Source organism: Gopherus evgoodei, chromosome 3 (genome assembly GCF_007399415.2).
Source record: "Gopherus evgoodei ecotype Sinaloan lineage chromosome 3, rGopEvg1_v1.p, whole genome shotgun sequence".
In the NCBI taxonomy this organism is placed as follows: domain Eukaryota; kingdom Metazoa; phylum Chordata; order Testudines; family Testudinidae; genus Gopherus; species Gopherus evgoodei.
In genome coordinates this window covers 220,990,117-221,009,899 of record NC_044324.1, presented here as the reverse complement: position 1 = coordinate 221,009,899, position 19,783 = coordinate 220,990,117, and the positions used below count along the sequence as shown (strand labels likewise).

General features: G+C 38.6%; 1 protein-coding gene across 3 annotated transcripts in view; it reads right to left on the bottom strand.

The window, feature by feature from the left end:
- MAP4K3 (mitogen-activated protein kinase kinase kinase kinase 3) overlaps nucleotides 1-19,783 on the bottom strand; it is a 144,810-nt gene that overhangs the window by 85,801 nt on the left and 39,226 nt on the right. For all 3 annotated transcript variants that reach the window (XR_003999797.1, XM_030558134.1, XM_030558135.1), the window contains exons 5-12: nucleotides 16,581-16,636; nucleotides 13,155-13,202; nucleotides 9,652-9,694; nucleotides 8,003-8,075; nucleotides 4,495-4,626; nucleotides 4,142-4,204; nucleotides 3,971-4,052; nucleotides 3,747-3,857 (exon numbers count right to left, since the gene is read on the bottom strand). Coding sequence is in view for 2 of the 3 variants with exons in the window: in XM_030558134.1 (XP_030413994.1) it covers nucleotides 3,747-3,857; nucleotides 3,971-4,052; nucleotides 4,142-4,204; nucleotides 4,495-4,626; nucleotides 8,003-8,075; nucleotides 9,652-9,694; nucleotides 13,155-13,202; nucleotides 16,581-16,636 (608 nt within the window). In the remaining variant the exon portion in view is untranslated. The remainder of the gene's footprint in view (nucleotides 1-3,746; nucleotides 3,858-3,970; nucleotides 4,053-4,141; nucleotides 4,205-4,494; nucleotides 4,627-8,002; nucleotides 8,076-9,651; nucleotides 9,695-13,154; nucleotides 13,203-16,580; nucleotides 16,637-19,783) is intronic.

Here is a 19,783-nt window from a genome sequence, read left to right as displayed (position 1 = left end):
GTATATGTTCACCATCCACACACAAGGCCACAAAATTAATATTGTAATGTTTAAAGTGAAAGAGGTTTTAGTGTAATTTCCACTGTCTAGTTTTCCACATCTTCTGCAGCAGCTTTCCCTTAAAGGCCAATTCAAAATTGAATCTCTTAACTAGAGTAAATAGACAGACCACGCACTTCTATACAACCAGGTCCATAAGATTTATCAGTCTCAACTTCACTGCTCTCTTTAAAGTTTCAGCCATGGATCATGTGATGCCTGGGTTCATGGAAAGAAAATTCATTCTTCCTGAAATCAGCAATAGCAATCCACCAACTCTTCAGTGAGCCTGAGAGAGAGACCAAAATCTCAGATGAGAGACTCTCTTTGCTAACTTTTCTTTCAAGTTTCACACTGGAAGAAATTTTCACTGATTCAGTCTGCTTGCACAGTGTCGAAGATCTGATGTGTATGCTGGTATGTTAATTTTGTTTCTGGATTCACTATTTCACTTTAAAAGCAGCAGAGAGTCCTGTGGCACCTTATAGACTACCACTTCTCATCCATCCAATGAAGTGGGTATTCACCCACGAAAGCTCATGCTACAATACGTCTGTTAGTCTATAAGGTGCCATAGGACTCTTTGCTGCTTTTACAGATCCAGACTAACACGCCTACCCTTCTGATACTATTTCACTTTAGTTAGTCTTCTGTAAACTGTCATCACATTCTAGTGAAGAGCGGCTTACTGATCTTCAATCTCCACATTTTCTTGCGAAGACATCAGCAGCTCTGCAACCATGTCTATTGTGAACACTTCACTTAGAAAAAGTTATTCTCCTTTCTTTTCTCCCCCTTTCCCTAGCCCATGCTTTACATAAGATCTAAATAATACTGCACTCACGTCTCTTATGACATTTAGTGCATTCTCCTTTACAGGCTGGACACATTTTCCAAGAATTGTGTAGGTTTTTTTTGTTGTTTTTTTTTTACTCTATCTTCCACAAGTAGTTTTCCATTCTTTGTAGACAGTCTCCAAATCTTCTGTTTGAGTTTTGTGCTTTTTGCTAAGTCTCACTACAAGTTTGTATTCTTGGGTTCACCTTTGATTTTATCTGTGAGTTTTTCCAGACTTCCTAAAAATTGTACATCAGAGAGTTTCTTCACTATGTCATTTAGATCTGGAGTTAGGTTTGATGTATTCAAGTAGGTCACTTGCCATTATAAATATGAGACAGCTTACTTTGTATTTCTCACTTTCCACGCAACGATGCAAAACTGCTTGTCAAAGCCTATCAATTTTGACCATGCTGATTTATCAGCAAAGGAAAAACCTTCTGGAGGGATTATTATAGGAAATATTATCTTCATTGCTCTTGAAGAAACTTATTTCTTTTCTCCTTTCTCTGATAGGATACAGCCATTTCTGTCACCAAATTGCATGGAGTGGGACACACAAGAACTAGGAGCACACTCGGCAGCAGAGGGAAGAACTTTATTAGTAGTAAGCCAGAAGTGACAAAGAAGAGTTATAGCCGGGCTCACCCTTAAAGAGCCCTCCAGCACAATTATAATTCCTGTGGAATGAAATGGCTTCAGCAAAGGAAGATTTGACATTAATCACTTCAAGGGCCCAAGAAGAGAATTCAAGATGAGGAAGGTGCAAATCATACCAGGGATCCTTTCCACAGGCAAATGGCAGAAGACAACCGCACATCAATTATTCAATCCAACTTTCAAGAAACCAGGGACGACCCCATAGGCATAGGGAGAGCAACTCTTAGAACCGCTCGTTCCCAACTTCCTGCTACAATTTTAAAGGAACTGTATATGCATCCTCACAACTTCCCCCCTTTTTTCCTGTACAAACAGTATTTAACAAGAATTAAACTACAAATCAGAAATGCAGACATGTCACTGGTTTCAATACCTATCCATATGTGGTCATCTTTTGGTCTTGATAAAGGGTTCCCCCCCCCCACCATAACCATCTGGATTATGAAAACCCAAAAGTTAAGAGACTCCAGTCCAATAGCCTTAGTATTCAACAGATCATCTCCTTTAGCTAGGGATGCAGTGAGACCCTTTCCACCTGGTGCTGCTCTCCCTTGTTGTTTACTGTCTTTAGATTGTAAGATCTTCACTGTAAAAATAGGGTCTCTATTTCTTCTGTGAATTGCCTGCATGCTGTCTGGTACAGTACTACAATCATTAATAAGAATATTACATTAATGAACTGCTTACTCCCACCCCTTGTCCTTCTGTCTATATACAGTATTTTATTTCCCCAGGTCTTAAGAGCCTACATACTATTGCATAATGCTCAGCACGTTGTAGGCATTAACAGAAACAAACAAATAATATAACATTGGCTCATTTCAAGTTCTAATGAGATGTGTTAGTCTATGTCATCTTCAAGTTTTATTTCTTATCACATATGACCAACTTTTGTCTTACAGTCTCTGAAGTCAAAACTAAATAAATTTTGGAATGCAATAGGTTAGCCTGGTCTCACCCTGAAAATTTGCAGACATTTTGAGAGTTAGTTTTTCACAAAACATACAGGAACACAATCACAGAATCTATGGCATTCCTGCCTGTTACAAAAGATTTAAGCTTTCAAAACCGATAATCAATTTGGAAGGTGCTAATATTTATACTGTGTATGCAAATACACCATAAACTAGACACTCTGACTGCATGCTATCCATTTTCTCTTTTTTGTGAAACATTTAATTACTGCCTGGTTTATCATTCTTATATAAGCATGCTATTTTTTTCATCTGTAGAAGCTTTTTTTCATCTGTAGACTTTTTTCATCTGCACTGATGTTATCATGCCTTGACATTTGACAAAACTAAGTGAAATCAAGTTTTCTGGATTATTTTAAAACTGGAAATAATATAAATATAACCTGAAAAAGGAATGTAACAGAATACAAACAACTTTTAAAAAAAAGATCAAAGAAAACACTACGTGAAACATACTTTCACTGTGATATTAGGGCTGAACAGAAGATTAGCAGTGGAAGACAAAGTTCTACACTGATCCTAAAATAGTTTCCAAGATTTATCTCTTTGTGGGAGATAAGGTGGAGGGGACAGGGTGAAGGAAGGACATCCATGTGAAGAATCAGGGAGAAAAGGGACTTGGCTTTACACAGTAGTACTGAAGAATTAGTCGCATACCTATATGGTTCAGGGCAAAAGTCCTGGCTCATTTAGAGACTGCTACAGAGGATACTCCCAATACAGATCTCTCTTAGATGAAATGAAGTAACCATAAGGTTTGCTAGTAAAGAAAAATCATTTGAGGAAGAGATTCCAAAACAGAGAGAATCTCAGTACTCCACGTTCATGAACCTGAATATCTATTAACAAAAGAATACAAGCAGGCTTTGTAAACAATTTCTACACCTGTACCTCTGTGAGTTTAGGATTTTTTTTTTTATAGTACCATATACGACCTGGTCCTTGTTTAAACAATAATTAAGAACTTAAAATTTTAGATACTCTGAAAATATCATTTCACCCTTGCTTTCTGCTTCTTTAAGTTTTTCTTCCAAATTATAACAAATTCTGATAATTTACTGCACTTGTGGCAAAATGCCATATTCTGCTTACATGTAGATTAAAATAACCTTTTAAAAGCTTTTGAGATCTCAGAATAGACATAGTAAATGCTTTTAGATCTATAAGTGTCAAACATTTTAAAAAACCATTTACTAGCAAAGCCCATTTACTTCTATGGTTAGCATGTATTCTCACCTCAGGATCATCATCATCAAAATCATGGTACGTGGAATGATCAGGATTATTCATTTTATCCAATAATTCAATAGCAAGGGTTCGATTTAAGGGTTGTGTAACAAAAGGGTGCTATAAGACAAAGACAAGGGAAAAGAGGAAGATTAAATTAAAACTTCAACACAGTAAGTTTAAAGATACTTTCAGCTCAGAACTACTTCAGAAAATACAAACAAAAATCACACCTGTAGTAATTTTTCAGCTGTAGGTCTCTTCTTGGGATTTTTTGTAAGTGCCATTTTCACAAAGTGATGGAAATTATTTGACCTGCAAAATGAAATAGTGTACATTAGACTTCAGTAGTTTAGTGAAATGCATGATTAGTATATTATAATAAGAGAGCAAAATATGCTTACCATTTCATTTTGTCCTTTAGCTTGGGAGGCTGAAAGTTGCTTTTCGTCATTAAAAACAGTGCTCTGAAAACCGATAACATTTTTGTGAGTTTTTTGTATTGTGATTATCCATTACTTTACAAACTTATTTTTGGCTGCAATAAAAAAATCCAGTAACCCAAAAAAAGATAAGACGAGGCTACTTGTTTATGCAAAATGCAGCCATTACAAATTTTCACGTGTACATTTTGAAAACTTGCATACAATACTACTCGCAATAACCCCTCATATTACAAACTTATCTAAACAATTATTTAAAAAAATGTTATTCACGGAACTTTACAGCCTGTCATAAACAGATTTTATTTACCAACCTCATGGGATGCAAGTCAAACATAGGAGGCTGAAGTTCTGCAAGTTCTATAGCAGTTATTCCAACGGCCCAAAGGTCACACAGTTGGTTATAGCCACCCTTCCTTTCAACTGCAGCAACTTCTGGAGCCATCCTAAAATATATATGTTTTTAAGAGAAAAGACATGTCTCTGTTAGATCTCTCTCTCTCCACAACTAACTCAAACACTTTTCAGTGTGAGTCAATGTTTTATTATTCATTTTTCTAGAGCACATTGTATACACAACCTTTTATTTATTTGACTTATTTGTAAGCATTTGAAATCCTGAGATCTACTGAGCTTCAATGGTATTTCGGGTTTTTTTCCACTTTGTCCATTCTATTCTATGGCATTAGTGTTGTGGTGTTCATTCACTCAATTGAGGAGAGCTGGCTGCAAGTCATTCCAAAATCAGTTAACACTCTTGAGTCAGAGGAACTGCAACAGTGAGTTGCAATTTTCTGTCTACATCCTCCCAGGGCTGAGCATACTGCCTCCCAAATACCCCTAAGTCTGGCAGCAAATGGACAAAACCAGCTACTGCTGGCTTTTTAGCCATAGCACAAGTGAGCTATCACTGGACTACCAAACTAGCCCTACATTTTATGATTAAACTGGAGTACAATCTAACTATAAAAAAAAGTTTAAAAACATCAGTCTGGAAAGTGAGAAAATGAAGGTTAGGAGAATTCTATAGGAAAATGCATCTAACTTTTTCCACTCCTTGAGTCACCAGACCTGGGATTTATTCCCGACTCTGCACGTGTCCTGTGAGACACTTAACCACTTTGTGTCTTAGCTTTCTCATCTGTAAAATGGAAATAATTATCTACTTCACTGGGGTGTTGAGAGACTTCATTAAAATTTGCAAAGTACTTTGAGATCCTCAGATGAAAACGTACTATTTACTGAACTGATATTCATAAACAGAAGCACCCAATATATTTTAAATTATTGACTAACCAATCTAATGTGAAAACACCTGTTTTGGTTTGTTACAGATATGGTTACATGCTATAGCCCCTATAAGGCTATGAACTCAATCCAGGCATGGCTGGGTCTCATTAATATGGAAAACCACCAAGAAAAACCCCAGTTGGAGTAGGAGTTCAGTAGATGATACTCTTCCCTCCCAGTCGGTAATAAATCAATGCCCCAGAACAATGGTAGGTGACACTATGTAGCAGGAGAAAAATGAAAACTGCTCTAAACACAGATAGCCTTACCATCTGTGATCAAGAAAGATATGATTCTTGCATAGCTGTGTTGTTAAGCTTGGTGACTTGAACATGTTCCAGTATGGATAATTACAGTCTGCTTACCTAAATTTCTTCTCCCATCTCAATTGAGTACATTAGTCTATGTACCCTGTCTTAAATTACTGTGCAACTGCACTCGAGGGGATTAAAGAGACTGTCATATATATTAAGTTTTAAAGCATTTTGTAATCTTTTTGGGAACATAGGTACTACGTAAGTGTGAGGTCTTATGTTATTACAAAACTAACAAAAAGCGCTACGTTTGCTAGTTTGGCTAAAAGGGGATGAGATGAACGTCAGTCTCTTTTCCTCCCATTATTTTTCTCTTTACTCCCTTAAAAGCGATTCTCAGAATTAACAGGTTAATCAAAATAGAAAAAATCACTTGAACATTTAGTTGCAGACCTATATACTGTTACACATCTTGTATGACGCAAACATTCAGCTGGGTCCTGACCAAGCAAGAAATCTGGTCAGCAGTTACACCTGGCTCCCACTGTGGCACGTGCTGAACAGGTAGCCACTCTGTCTCTCTGATTGTTCTCTAGTCTCCCTGCCCTTTTCCAAGCCATTTGGAGCAGGGAAGTTTATATTTGTTGCATTAGTGCCCCAAAGGCAAGAAAAGCTAGGAGCTACTGCTGGAAGGAAGAGACCACTGAGAAACAGGAGCTAAGGGAGGAATAGGACATAGTGTGAGGAGCAAAAGCTAATGTGGAAATGGAAGGCAAGTACCAATGGAGCTAGCACTACCCTATAGCAACTTCCTCCGCTCTCACCCAGCGACCATACCCTCTCCTCCTCAAAACCCCTGGTTATCTTTAACATGCACACCCCACACCTTCCCCTCTCTTCCATCTATTCAAAGGGGTACAAGAAATGAAGTCTTACTTGCTCCCACTGCTCAGGGGAGCCATCCAAAGTAAAACTGGTACCTTCTATCAGCATTAAATCCACACAATATTTTCAAAAGTGATATTCATGATTATATGCAAATTATTTACAATTATGCAAGTCAGCTTGAAACATTACCTAAGGAGACTGACAAAACTTGGCAGCTACATAGTGGTTTATGTTAAAAACCACTATAGATCAGGATTACAGTCATCCAGGCACTTCAGCCAGGAAACAGAGCCACAATCCATTTATGCAATCATGAGTGGAAGGTGGTTTGTACAACTGTGAAAGGGAGGTGGGTCCATGTGACACTATATATTAAAAATACAGCCCACACTATGGAAAAGCTTGAACACCTTGTTTATGGGCATATTTCAAGAATACAAATCCGAATGGAGAGACTTGTGCTAACATATACATATTTGTACATAGCGTTTTCACACAAAGGATCTCAAAATACTTTTCAAAGAAGCACAGAACAGAGAAATAATGTTTTACAATAAATATACACAACTGTCTTAAACGCAGCCAGGGAAAGTCATTTCCAGTACATAGATGGAGTAAAAGAAAAAGCTGAAATTTAAAAATGATAAATATGCAAGTAAATATACTTGTAGGCCAGTTGTAGCGAGAAAAGACTAAGAGGGTGTGGAGTACTAGCGGAAGGGAAAGGGGGGTGGGATTTAATTTAATAATAGACTAAAGCAAATGGGAAGGTTTTTAAACAAGATTTGAAGAGGAAGTGGCTGAGAAGAGCACTCCAGACATAGCAAGCACATCTGTTGACACAAACAAGTGAAACGACAACTCCCAACTGTGAAGAGTTCCAGGAAAGGCACCTCAGTGAAAAGAAACATTTGAAACCTAAATGGGTGGGTAGAAAAAGTATTTATAAAATCAGAATTAAAAGGGGCAAACTCCAGGGAGAACTTTAAAATTAGATTCAATGGCTGATATTAGTCAGCAGTGATGAAATATATAGCTGATACAACTATTTTTCAGAGCATCACAGTACTTTGGTCACAACATTCTGATGTTTCGCTAAGTTTCATATTTGGCATAAGTCGTTAAAAAAATAAAATATATGAGGAATAAACCAAGATTCTCAAAATGCTTGGTCTAACCAGGAAATTAAGTACAGAAACTTTTTATATAAATTATTATTTTTGGTTTTAAATATTAAAGGGGTAGCCGTGTTAGTCTGGATCTGTAAAAGCAGCAAAGAGTCCTGTGGCACCTTTTAGACTAACAGACATATTGGAGCATGAGCTTTCGTGGGTATTTTTGGTTTTGTAAAAGTTATTATTACATTAACTATCAAGTTAAACACAATTACCAATATGGTGTGCCAATGAAAGATTTCCTTTTGGCAATTGTAGCTGTTATCTGTGCAGAGACTCCAAAATCAGCTATAAAAAAATGAAGATAATTAATTAAAGAAGTAATGATCAAAAGCAAGTAATTAATTATCAACAGGAGAGTTAAGCTTCTCAGCGTCTCCCTATACTCTGTATGTTACCCCCAATGACCAATAACTGATGCTTCAAACTCTTTGTATCATCTTTATTTAAATATTCTCTAAAAAACTTCTAAACATCCAAGGACACAGAAGCTAATGAGGTTTTTACAGAATCGATCATAAATTTCCATAGAATCACCTTCTCCAAACCATCCTGCCGAACACACACCACAAGAAACATGAAGAAGGAATTGCAGTGTAGAAGTCCTAACACACACAAATATGTATATGTTCCCATGTTAGAGTACACCTATGAATTTTATACTATCTATCCATGTAATAAACTCCTCTGAACAAAATTATTTCCATCTGCTCTGCTTTGCTGAAAGCACACTATATCACTACTTCGGAAACTTTTGTAAAGAACTGAGACGTATCTTCATATAGATGTGTAATACGACACATATTAATGCTGATCATAAAATACATGTTTATTTTGTTAATGTAAAACATGACCAGAAATATTAACATTGATAATATTTTAAAATAATCTTTGTCACTACAAAAATAGAAGGGCAGTCAGAGGCAGTTGTAAATAACCAAGGATATTAACACTTTTTTAACAACAGAACATGGTTAAGTTCAAGAAAGTCTTCTGGAAAAGTAATCAACATCAGTTTAAAAATAAAACAGATTTAAATGACAAATGAAGACATTAACAAAGCACCTAACACCTAATATTGTGCCTGAATAAATTAATTATTAAATGTGACTAAGTGTGAATCTGTTTCTTTTACAATGGTGTTTTTCTCTCTGTTTTCAAAACAAAAGTGTTCTTTCCCTTCCTGGTTGCTAACCAGTTCTGACTGGGAAATCAAATCACCCATGTTAAAGTTAAAATAAATTAAAAAGAAGCAAGTCTTGACGGTTCTCATTTTCTACTCTTGCAATACATAGAATGCAATTAATAAGATCAATAATATGTTTTATTAGTTAACATTTTCCCTGTAATTCAAGTAATTGTATATATTTCATTTGAAATGTAATGCAATATATTCCAGCACCTATAAAAAAATTTTTTTTTAAATAGACTCTGGTAAGTACTGTATTCATAAGGATTTTCTAATATACGCTTTTAGATTCATATATTTATGCAGTCTTTGGAGGCAGTTTTGATATTTCTGAGACTTGGCAGGTACATTTATTAAAATGAAATGTAGTAATGGATTTTTAGCCTACCTTTTCAATGTCAGACTAATTCTCTATGGGAGTATGTCTTTCACCTGATTTCCAAAGCTATAGTCCGATTAGCCAGTTGCGCACACCCATGCATCAATTCAATCACAGCTGAGACCTCATCAATGAAAAAAACTAGTCCTAATAATACCCCCCCTCTCACTGAAGTTTACTGGTATTATATAACATTCTGGCATTCCTGGATGAGAATTCAAAAATTTTTTATAATCTATAGTATCTTTTAGTATCTTTTTGCAGTATAATCTGAAAAAGATTTCTGAAGTACTCACCTAATTTTACATGGCCATTATCTGTTAAAAGAATATTTGCTCCCTTAAAAGAGAAAAAAAGAATTCAATTAAAATGTGTATCTTTTTCTAACATTATATGCTTCTTTATGCTCTGAGATATAAACCCTAGCATCAAATATTGCCTATATTCTGTATTGTATTTAATTTATTTAAATTTACACAAATGCTAAGAGAACAGCTGTCCGTATGTTCTAGAGGCCCTTGATATAACTTTAAAATAAATCGTAAATAATACCATAGGTGCAACAGTACAATTTATTCTAATCCTCTCTCTGCAGGACAGGCAACAAAAATAAGTCAAATCCCCTGCCTCTCCAAATAATTTCCCACCCTATAGACCTAATCGTAACACAGTTACAAAGTTTGAGCTTCATCTTGAAACCATTACTTCTATGATAAAGTGATGCAGAACTGGGCTCTCAAATAACACAGCAGCAAGGAGACACAAATTAAGACATCAAGGCAAAGAACATATATATGTTTTGAGACAAAATTTGAAAAAAAATTGAAAGTAGAGGACAAACCAAGACAGACTGTTTGAAGAATCTGAAATGTGTACAACTGAAATGACAACATTAGGTTATGGGACCCCCATGTTCACAAATACACTGTAAATTTTATTGTAGCTGTACATGTCTATGCAACTCAGATTCCCATTAGTTATGAAATCCTCTCCCAAACAACAGAAATAGTTTTGTGACCATTTGTCTCTACTGATTAAATCTTACTTTCCCTTCTCTGTCTACATTCATTAATAGGCGACTTATAAAGATCAAAAAGGAAAGCAATCAGATTTATATTTCCAAAAGAAAAACAGTTTACTCCCATTTTGAGATCCTCACTCGTAATCTGATGGACCTGCCTTGATACTAAAATGCCTAGGAAAACAGTGATTTTGCTTGTGCTAGATTTGGAAAGTACACTGCTGTGAGGCTACATGCAGTGTTTATTTGGATTTAACAACCAGAACGAATGCTCAAAATTGATCCTTCACATCAGATTTCATTATAATTACCTGTTACGAAGGACATGGAACAAGCCTGAGCTGAATAACAAGGTTGGGTAAGGGCAGGACTGAACTGAGAGAGAAGCTGCCTAAAGCAGAGCTAAACAGGAAGGAGCAGGTAAACTGATTTAGCGGCAGATGTTAGCACCACAGACGAGTTGGTGTGTGAAAAAGCCAAGCAGGTTTTCCAAAGTACAGCTTGTGCTTTTCTGGTTACAGTTTTTATACAAAAGGACAAAGTAGGCCCTCAGGACACCCATGCAATCCAACAGCTTTGAAAGGCTTTGCACAAGTGTAACTAATAGACCCCGTGACTGGAACATAGTATAGTAACCCCTCCCTTAATGTTGTAGTTATGTTCCTGAAAAATGCAACTTTAAGTGAAACAATGTTAAGCGAATCCAATTTCCCCATAAGAATTAATGTAAATGGGGGGGGTTAGGTTCCAGGGAATTTTTTTTCAGACAAAAGACTATATTGTGTGCATATATATGTGTGTGTGTGTGTGTTTGTGTGTACACACACACACGCAGTATAAGTTTTAAACAAATCATTTAATACTAGTACACAGTGATGATGATTGTGAAGCTTGGTTGAGGTGGAGGAGTCAGAGGGTGGGATATTTCCCTTACTGCTAAATGATGAAGCAGCAATTGGCCGAGCCCTCAAGGGTTCACTCTCTCAGTCTACAAGGCAGCAGGAATGGAGGGAGGGGAGACGTCGCAGACAGAGACATATACCCTATGTGTGAGAAAGAGATCTGCATCTCCCCTTTTAAGTACACTTACTTGTTAATTAGATCAGCTGGCTGAGACTGCAGCTGCTGCAAGCTCCCTCTGTCCTGAGCCCTGGTGTGTCCCCCCTGCTCTATGGAAGATGGATAAGCGGGGTGCAGGAGCAGGGGGGAGGGGGATATCCTGCCATTAGCCCCCCTCTTCCTTCCCCCCTCCCAGCAAGCAGGAGTCTCGGGGAGCAGCTCTAAGGCAGAGGGCAGGAGCAGCACATGGCAGTGGAGGGGAGGGACAGCTGAATTGCAGGCAGCTGCTGCACAGGGAACTTAGGGGAGCGGGGAGCTAACAGGGGGGCTGCCGGTCCACCTTAGTTCCAAGCACCCACCAGCTAGCTGCAGCGGGCTGCTCTTCCTGCAAGCAGTAGGAGGGCCAGCTCCAGGCACCAGCCCAGCAAGCAGGTGCTTGGGGCAACCAAGGGGAAGGGGCGGCACATTGGGATCTTCGGCGGCGGGTCCCTTGGTCCCTCTTGGAAAGAAGGACCTGCTGGCAAATTGCCGCCGAAGAAGAAAGTGGCACAGTGGAACTGCCGCTGATCGCAGGTGCCCTCCCCCCACCGCTTGGGGCGGCAAAAACACTGGAGCTGGCCCTGAGCAGGAGACAAAGCAGGCAGCTGCCAAACAATGTTATAAAGGAGCGTTGCACAATTTTAAATGAGCATGTTCCCTAACTGATCAGCAACGTAACAATGAAACGTTAAGTTAACTGGGACGACTTTAAGTGAGGAGTTACTGTACATAATTCTGTGGCTAATGCACAAGTAGTACTACAATCCAGTTCACGTCCTCTCAGCTGCATTGACTCTGCAACATTAACAGGAGTAAATATGTAACAATCACAAACAGGCAGGCATGGCTCAACACAAGATGCAGATCTTTAGCTTAAGGGGATGCCATTTTTCACAGCAAAACTATTTTATAAGAACACCAATTTTGTTTAAATTCTATTAAGCATTATGGGTCTGATCTACAGCCAAATGGAGTCAACTGAAAGATACTAGACTTTGGATCAGTCCCTTTATTCCTGTAATATGAGCAGATAAAAAGTAGTTCTGGATTTTGTAACTATCTTCAATTAAACTTTCAAGTCTTATAACATACATTCCTTTATGTGGGCCAAACTGGATTTTGGCCACCCTCCAACATGACCACATGATGCAGGGGAAGGAATGCCTCCTCCTCACCAACCCATAAGTGCTGTGCAGAATAGCAGTTCCAGCCCTGAGTTATGCCCCCAAAAGTTGGGTTTGGCCTTGCCATGACTCCATCCTGCTGGCTGGTGCAAAGGGAGGTGTATGCTGCACCTTAAACATACGTCAAAAATTAAATTCTCCTCCCACTTTCCTCCAGCACAACTGAAAATGCTCCCCTAAGGTAATATGTCTCTGTATTTCCCCCAATGCAGAGCAGTGGCTAAATGTCACAATTTAGCCCCAAGAAAGTGCTCCGTTTGATCTAAGTGATAAAAAAACTGAATTATTCTCCAAGCATACATTTTAGAAGCGTCTTACTTCTGTTTTTTAAAAAAAGTGACTACTGAACCCCAATAAAAAAAGAAATTAGTAAAAAACAAAAATTAATTAGTAGCATTACTTAAATATTTCTCTGTAAAATGGATAGTTAACTAATTGTGAGAGAGTCGCTTTTTTAATGTTAAGGGAATCAAAATACAAAAAAAAATTGACCTACCTTGATGTCTCTGTGCATTTTTCCTTTACTATGAAGATAATATAATCCCTGCAGTTTAAGAACAAGGGCTTTAGTTAAAGAAAATACTTACATCATCATTTAGCCTTAAACATTTTTCATTTTATAGAAAATTATTTACTAGATTAAAAGAATAAGATTTAGGATACAATTCAGTGATTTACTAAAGTTAATAAATACCGTTTTGGCTGGTTGTGAAATGAGAATGAAACTAGATTTTAACAATCATACATTCAAACTGTACTTATCTAGCAGCAGCCAATTTAGAGATAGGACAAAGAATGAATGGGGGGGGGAGGAAATCAGTAAACAGATACACCTCTACCCCGATATAATGCGACCCGATATAATACAAATTCAGATATAATGCAGTAAAGCAGCGCTCCGGGGGGGAGGGGGGGGGCTTCACACTCTGGCGGATCAAAGCAAGTTTGATATAACGTGGTTTCACTTATAACGCGGTAAGATTTTTTGGCTCCTGAGGACAGCGTTATATATGGGAAGAGGTGTATAACGAGCACCACATTCATAACAGGAAAACAAGGAGCGTGAGAATATTGTCCTTCTGGGCATGTAGAGTGCCATTTCTGTTGTGCAACATTTAGATACACCTCTACCTTGATATAACGCTGTCCTTGGAGCCAAAAAATCTTACCACATTATAGGTGAAACCGTGTTATATTGAACTTACTTTGATCCACCGGACTGCGCAGCCCCGCCCCTCTGGAGCACTGCTTTACTACATTATATCCAAATTCGTGTTATATCGGGTGGCATTATATCGAGGTAGCGTTGTATTTCTAAAGTGTCTATCCCTGCTTTATCTCACTGTTCAAGTTAGACACCTATTGTACAGATCATATGCTTAGATACCAATTTTCAATTAACTCCCAAGTAGATAGAACCTTTTTGCCCAACGCAGGAGCTCAACTCTGGTCTATGTATCAACTTAGTGGAATTTCTGTAGGAGGCATTTTAGGTGCTTCCTCCAGGATTTGACACATGGAATGAAATAATATCCAAGAACGGATGGTGCACTCCAGTCAATCATGGTCCGTGCTGAACCAGAAGGCATAGTAATACTGAACAGCCATAAGGGAAATTGTATGACTACAATCACGGCATTCCTGAATTCAGTGAACCAGCTTTCTTCTTCCATACTTGAAATGATAGAGAATAGAAAATTGGAGAGTATCAGCTGCACATAAGACTAAGTTCAGCTAAAGGCTCTGAGAGAACTGGAGATAAAGACTCTCATATCTAAACACCACCTGGCACAGAAGCTGCTTGGGGTGACCCCTGTACAGTGCCTCAGCAATGCATCCAGACTTGAACTTCAAAGGTGGTGAGATGAAGGGGAAGAAGTTGAGCCTGATGACAACACAGGCTACTGAGAGCACACCGCCTTCAGTGCTCCACTCTCTGCACTGTATTCAGTGAGCAGCCAGAATCAAGTACAAGTTCCAAAATCCTCTCTGAGATTTGAACAACTGTCTCACTCTCGGCAGCCATAAACTCTCATAATGGTTACATTTCTCCAGAACTCAGGACAGAAGCACTTAAGTGTGGGACAGAGACCTATTCTGGCAAGTGGACCAAGACTACAGAATTCACTCCTGGAAAAAAATGGGATTACTGTGAATATTACCATCTTCAGATTGAAAAATAAGCCCCACTTCTTTGAAATAGCCTTCACACAATGATAAAAGCAAACCACTGACAGGTGGAGTTAGGGATTGCTTCTAAGATTTGTCAGCTGCTCAGATGATGAGCATGGCATAAATACCTAGACAGATAGGAGCACTCGCAAGGATATGCTTTTGGGAGGTGTTTTTCCCCTTTTTTTCAGCTCATCAATAGCCTGAATGCAATTTAGCCGGAGAGCTAGTCAGCGCTCTCGATTGGAATTCCTTTATCGACCACAAGAGAAAAGAACTGATCACTGAGGCACCAAGGGGAATATAGGTTCCTGAGCACGGTTGGCATGTGACAACCAGCTGGAACCATAACCAATTCAGATTTTTGAGATGAGAGAATCCACACCACATGTGCATCCATGGACCTGGACCAAAAAGTGGGATTCATTGTAATGAGTATTTTTGGAGAAATAGGTATTTTTCTATAGACATACAGCTGACATCAGCTTCAAACAGTTTTACTAATAGCCCCTAGATTTAAATGTCTTGGGGTTGTTACGGGACTGGGTCAACAATTCGCTCACTTCCACCACTGATCTAAAAGAACCCAAGGCCAAGGCTTCAGAAAACATATGCCTAAAGGGAGACCCTTAAAAGTCCATATTTAGGTAACAGAGGGAACAGATTTCCAAAAGTGATGAGTACACAGAGGCTCCTCCTGATTTCAAAGGGAGCTGCTGGGAACCACTTGCAAAATAAACTCCCTTTTTTAGGTTCCTAAACATGGCCATGTAGCCTAACTTTAGACACCCCACGGTGAAATTCTGGCCCCACTGAAGTCTGTGGCAAAACTTCTATCAACTTTAATGGGACCAGGATTTCTCACCCTGGTTTTGGACTAAGCCTGTTGACTTTTAGAGAGTGACATATTTTCTTCAGGCTTTTGATTGATGAGGATGACTGAACTATAAATTTTGCTTATTTTAAACACATTAGAACCTATGAATGTTATATTTGGTCAAATTATTGTAGTTTTAATATCATACATGCAGTAAAGGACAATTTCATAATCTACAAAAACATTCATTCATTCAAACGTTCAGATTCATTTATATTCCTAAGAAATATACACAAACTAAACAAGAATTAACACGTTATTTTCTCAAACAACTAAAAATTAATAATCCAAAAAATCTGATCCTATATAGCGAAAGAAGAGCTCCACTTGAGAGAGACTTCAAGACTCTCAGACAAGAAGAATAAAATAGAATCAAAGTTTTCCCAGAACAAAAAAAAAAAGGCAAGAGACCATACACTATTGCCTGGAGTTTTCTAAACAAAGAAATAGTATCTTGTAAATAGTTAAGACAAACGGTTATATTTATTTTATAAGAAAAAAACCTACAACTCGTTTACATATTCAAAATTGAATGCAATTATGCACACATGGACAAATGCATACGTAGTTGCTTCATTTTTAACAAAAATGTAACAGCTTCTCCCAGTGTTCAATCTTCCACTGCCAATTTCATGACTACGGGGAAGATGGAAGGTGCTAACCTCCTTTTAAACAACTCTGCAATAACTTGAGCCAGATGACAGAATAATTCCACATTTTGTGAAAGCTATTATTCAGGATCTTCTCTTTAGCAAAAGAGAGAGTAACTGCTGAAGTATGCAACATGATTCTTTCAGATGATTCAGATGTTTTTGGTCCTTTTAATTTTTCCCTGAAGACTAACATTTATGTACAAATTAGAATGTTAGCTACCTGTAGTGTTTCTCTGCTAACATAGGCAATCTGCTGTTCTGAAAGTGGTCCAGTCACTGCAAGAAAGAAAATATTTTGTTTTTACAAAAATAGGTCTTTAAAATTTTTTTCCTAGTGTTGTATTTCAGAGTCCTGCACAAGTTCAGCAGACACACACAGAAGCTTTAGTCTACTTTCTGTGGTTCCAGTTGTACCATTTCTACCCTGAAACTAAATGATTCTAAAAGAATAGCAACCCTCTTCACAAACTTTTCCAATTTGACAAAGTAAACAGAAGAAATATGGATGGAGGCTGGGATTTCTCAAAGAAGATTAGGAGAGTTAAAGTGCTCACATCCAACTGAAATCCAATAGGAGCTGGGTGTTTAACTCCTTTAGGCTCCTCAAACTCCCAGCCTTCACACAAAACACCACCTTGCAATATGAAACTTGAGAACAAATCTAAATCTGTCTTCTCTTTCCTGAGGATCTTGAAATAAAACAGGAGTTACGTTTTGGAAGTTCTGGAATCAGGTAAATCTGGATAGCTAAATGACACCAATTTTTCTAAGAATTCATGGGTACTTTGAGAAATCTAATTACCAGGGAACTAGAGTATACTGAAATCCTTTGGAGTTACCTCTTAGGGTACACCTAAATTGCAACAGAAAAACAGTGGCACCAAGTCTCAGACACCAGGTCAACTGACTCGGGCTCACGGGGTTCAGGTGCCAGGCTAAAAATTGTAGAGTAGATCAGGAGTCTCAAAGTCCCGGCCTGCGGGCCGCCTGCAGCCCGAGAACCTTCCCCCTGTGGCCCATGGAGAAGAGACACATGCAGCCACACTACCGCAATGTCTGTTGCAGGCACCGCTCCCAGCAGTTCCCATTGGCTGGGGGAGAGGGACAGAGACACCATCGCTAGTCGCCAGGTGGAGTCAGCCATGGAGACGATATCATTAGTTGCCGTGCAGAGTCAGCATCATTAGTTGCCAGGCAGAGTCAGCCATGGAAGCAGCGTCACTTTTTTCCACAATGAATATAAACAAGTCAAAATACCAAACACAACTATCTGATCCACACCTTGCTGCAATCCTGAAGGTTTCAACTGCTCCATCACTGAGGCCAAACATCAACAAACTGACAGAACAGAAGCATTGCCAGGTGTCTGGCAAACATTAAAAACTCTCTGGCAGGAGGAGAACTGTATAAAGTTTATGACAGTTTTATTATTTCTAACAAATTTAAAATAAAAAATACAGTATAAACGTTTTCTTTTCTGAACACCATCTTCAGTGACATTATTGGCCCACTGGGAGGATTTGAGGACTGGCACTGGCCCTAAGGCAAACTGAGTTTGAGACCCCTGCCTTAGGGTATGGCTACACTGGAACTAAATACCTGCAGCTGCCTGTGACAGCTGACTTGGGCTTGCAGGGCTCAGGCTAAGGAGCTATTTAATTGTGGTGTAAATGTTTGGGTGTGGGTGGGAGCCCGGGCTGAGACCCCACAAAGGGATAGAGTCTCAGAGCCCAGGCTCCAGTCCAAGCCCAAACATCTACACTGCAACTGAACAGTCGCTTAGCTCAAGCCCCATGGGCCCAAGTCAGCTGACATGAGTCAGTAGTGGATGTTTAACTGTAGTGTAGACATAACCTGAGGATTTAATTGTTGAGGCCCAAGGTCTGATTGAACTGACACACAGCTTGGAAATTAGTTAAATGAGTACACAGAGTCTTCTACTCTAAACAGCAGGGATGAAGCCAAAATCAGTAGTGACAGGAAAGCATTACTACAGGACATCTGTTCAGCCACTTATGTGAAATGAGCTCATTTCCTTGTGAGCAGGTCTTTCACATCACAAAAACTATCATAACAATTAACACTCTTCTCAATGTTAGCAGAAATGCCAAGGACTGACTTGGCCACTCATAACTTCTTGGGTCATTATAATGATCTGAGCATGTAAAATGATCCTTCAGTTATGAGAGAAACCTGAAAGTATGTATGCTGTTTTACTCTTCCAGTGCAGAAGATAGAGCTACTGGGTGGGAAGTTGTGGGATAAATATGAAATTAAAGAATTAGAATTAGCTTAAGTTTGATTAATATATAGGTGTTGTAAAGAAAGGCCCTCACTAGCAAGTAGAAGACAGGCCTTGAAAATAATGAGTTATAAGGTCAGAAGGAATGTATGAGGGAGGATGCGTGGATCCAAGATTAACTAACGAGATAAGGGAAATTTTCTAAAAAGGCAGCTTCTGACTGATAGGGGTGACTGCAGATGGTTTTAAATAAGACAAAAAGAATCTGTTTTAAAGGGATTCTGCATAAACCTTCCTACCCTGCATAACAGTGTTAAACCCTATGTGAACCCAGGTGCAATGGAAAAACGGTTGGTCAACGAGGAGGGGAAGAAAGACCTTGGGAAGATAGGAGGAGGTAAATCTTATCTGGATTAAGACTGAAAAATAAAGGGTGAACTGTCTCAAACTGAGTTTTAGCTGAAGACAGTAACTGGAAATGACATCACTTGTCTGTTAAAGGGTATAAAAAAGTAAACTCTTAAAAGGTTCATTGCTAGAAACTGTATGACCAAGTTGGAGCCAACCAATATAGGTCTAAGCACCTATCAGTTTAGCCTGCTTGTAAGTATCTTGATCAAATGCTTATCAATGTCCTGTCACTGTTTGGCTGTAGTAAATTGCTTATTATTTAGCCATTGTAAGCATGTAACTCAAGGAGTTAACAGAAGAGGTATCTGAGCCTCTAGCTATTATCTTTGGGAAATCATGGGAGACGGGGGAGATTCCAGAAGACTGGAAGGGGGAAAATATAGTGCCCATCTATAAAAAGGGAAATAAAAACAACCCAGGAAACTACAGACCAGTTAGTTTAACTTCTGTGCCAGGGAAGATAATGGAGCAGGTAATTAAAGAAATCATCTGCAAACACTTGGAAGGTGGTCAGGTGATAGGGAATAGCGAGCATGGATTTGTAAAGAACAAATCGTGTCAAACTAATCTGATAGCGTTCTTTGATAGGATAATGAGCCTTGTGGATAAGGGAGAAGCAGTGGATGTGATATACCTAGACTTTAGTAAGGCATTTGATACGGTCTCACATGATATTCTTATAGATAAACTAGGAAAGCACAGTTTAGATGGGGCTACTATAAGGTGGGTGCATAACTGGCTGGATAACCGTACTCAGAGAGTAGTTGTTA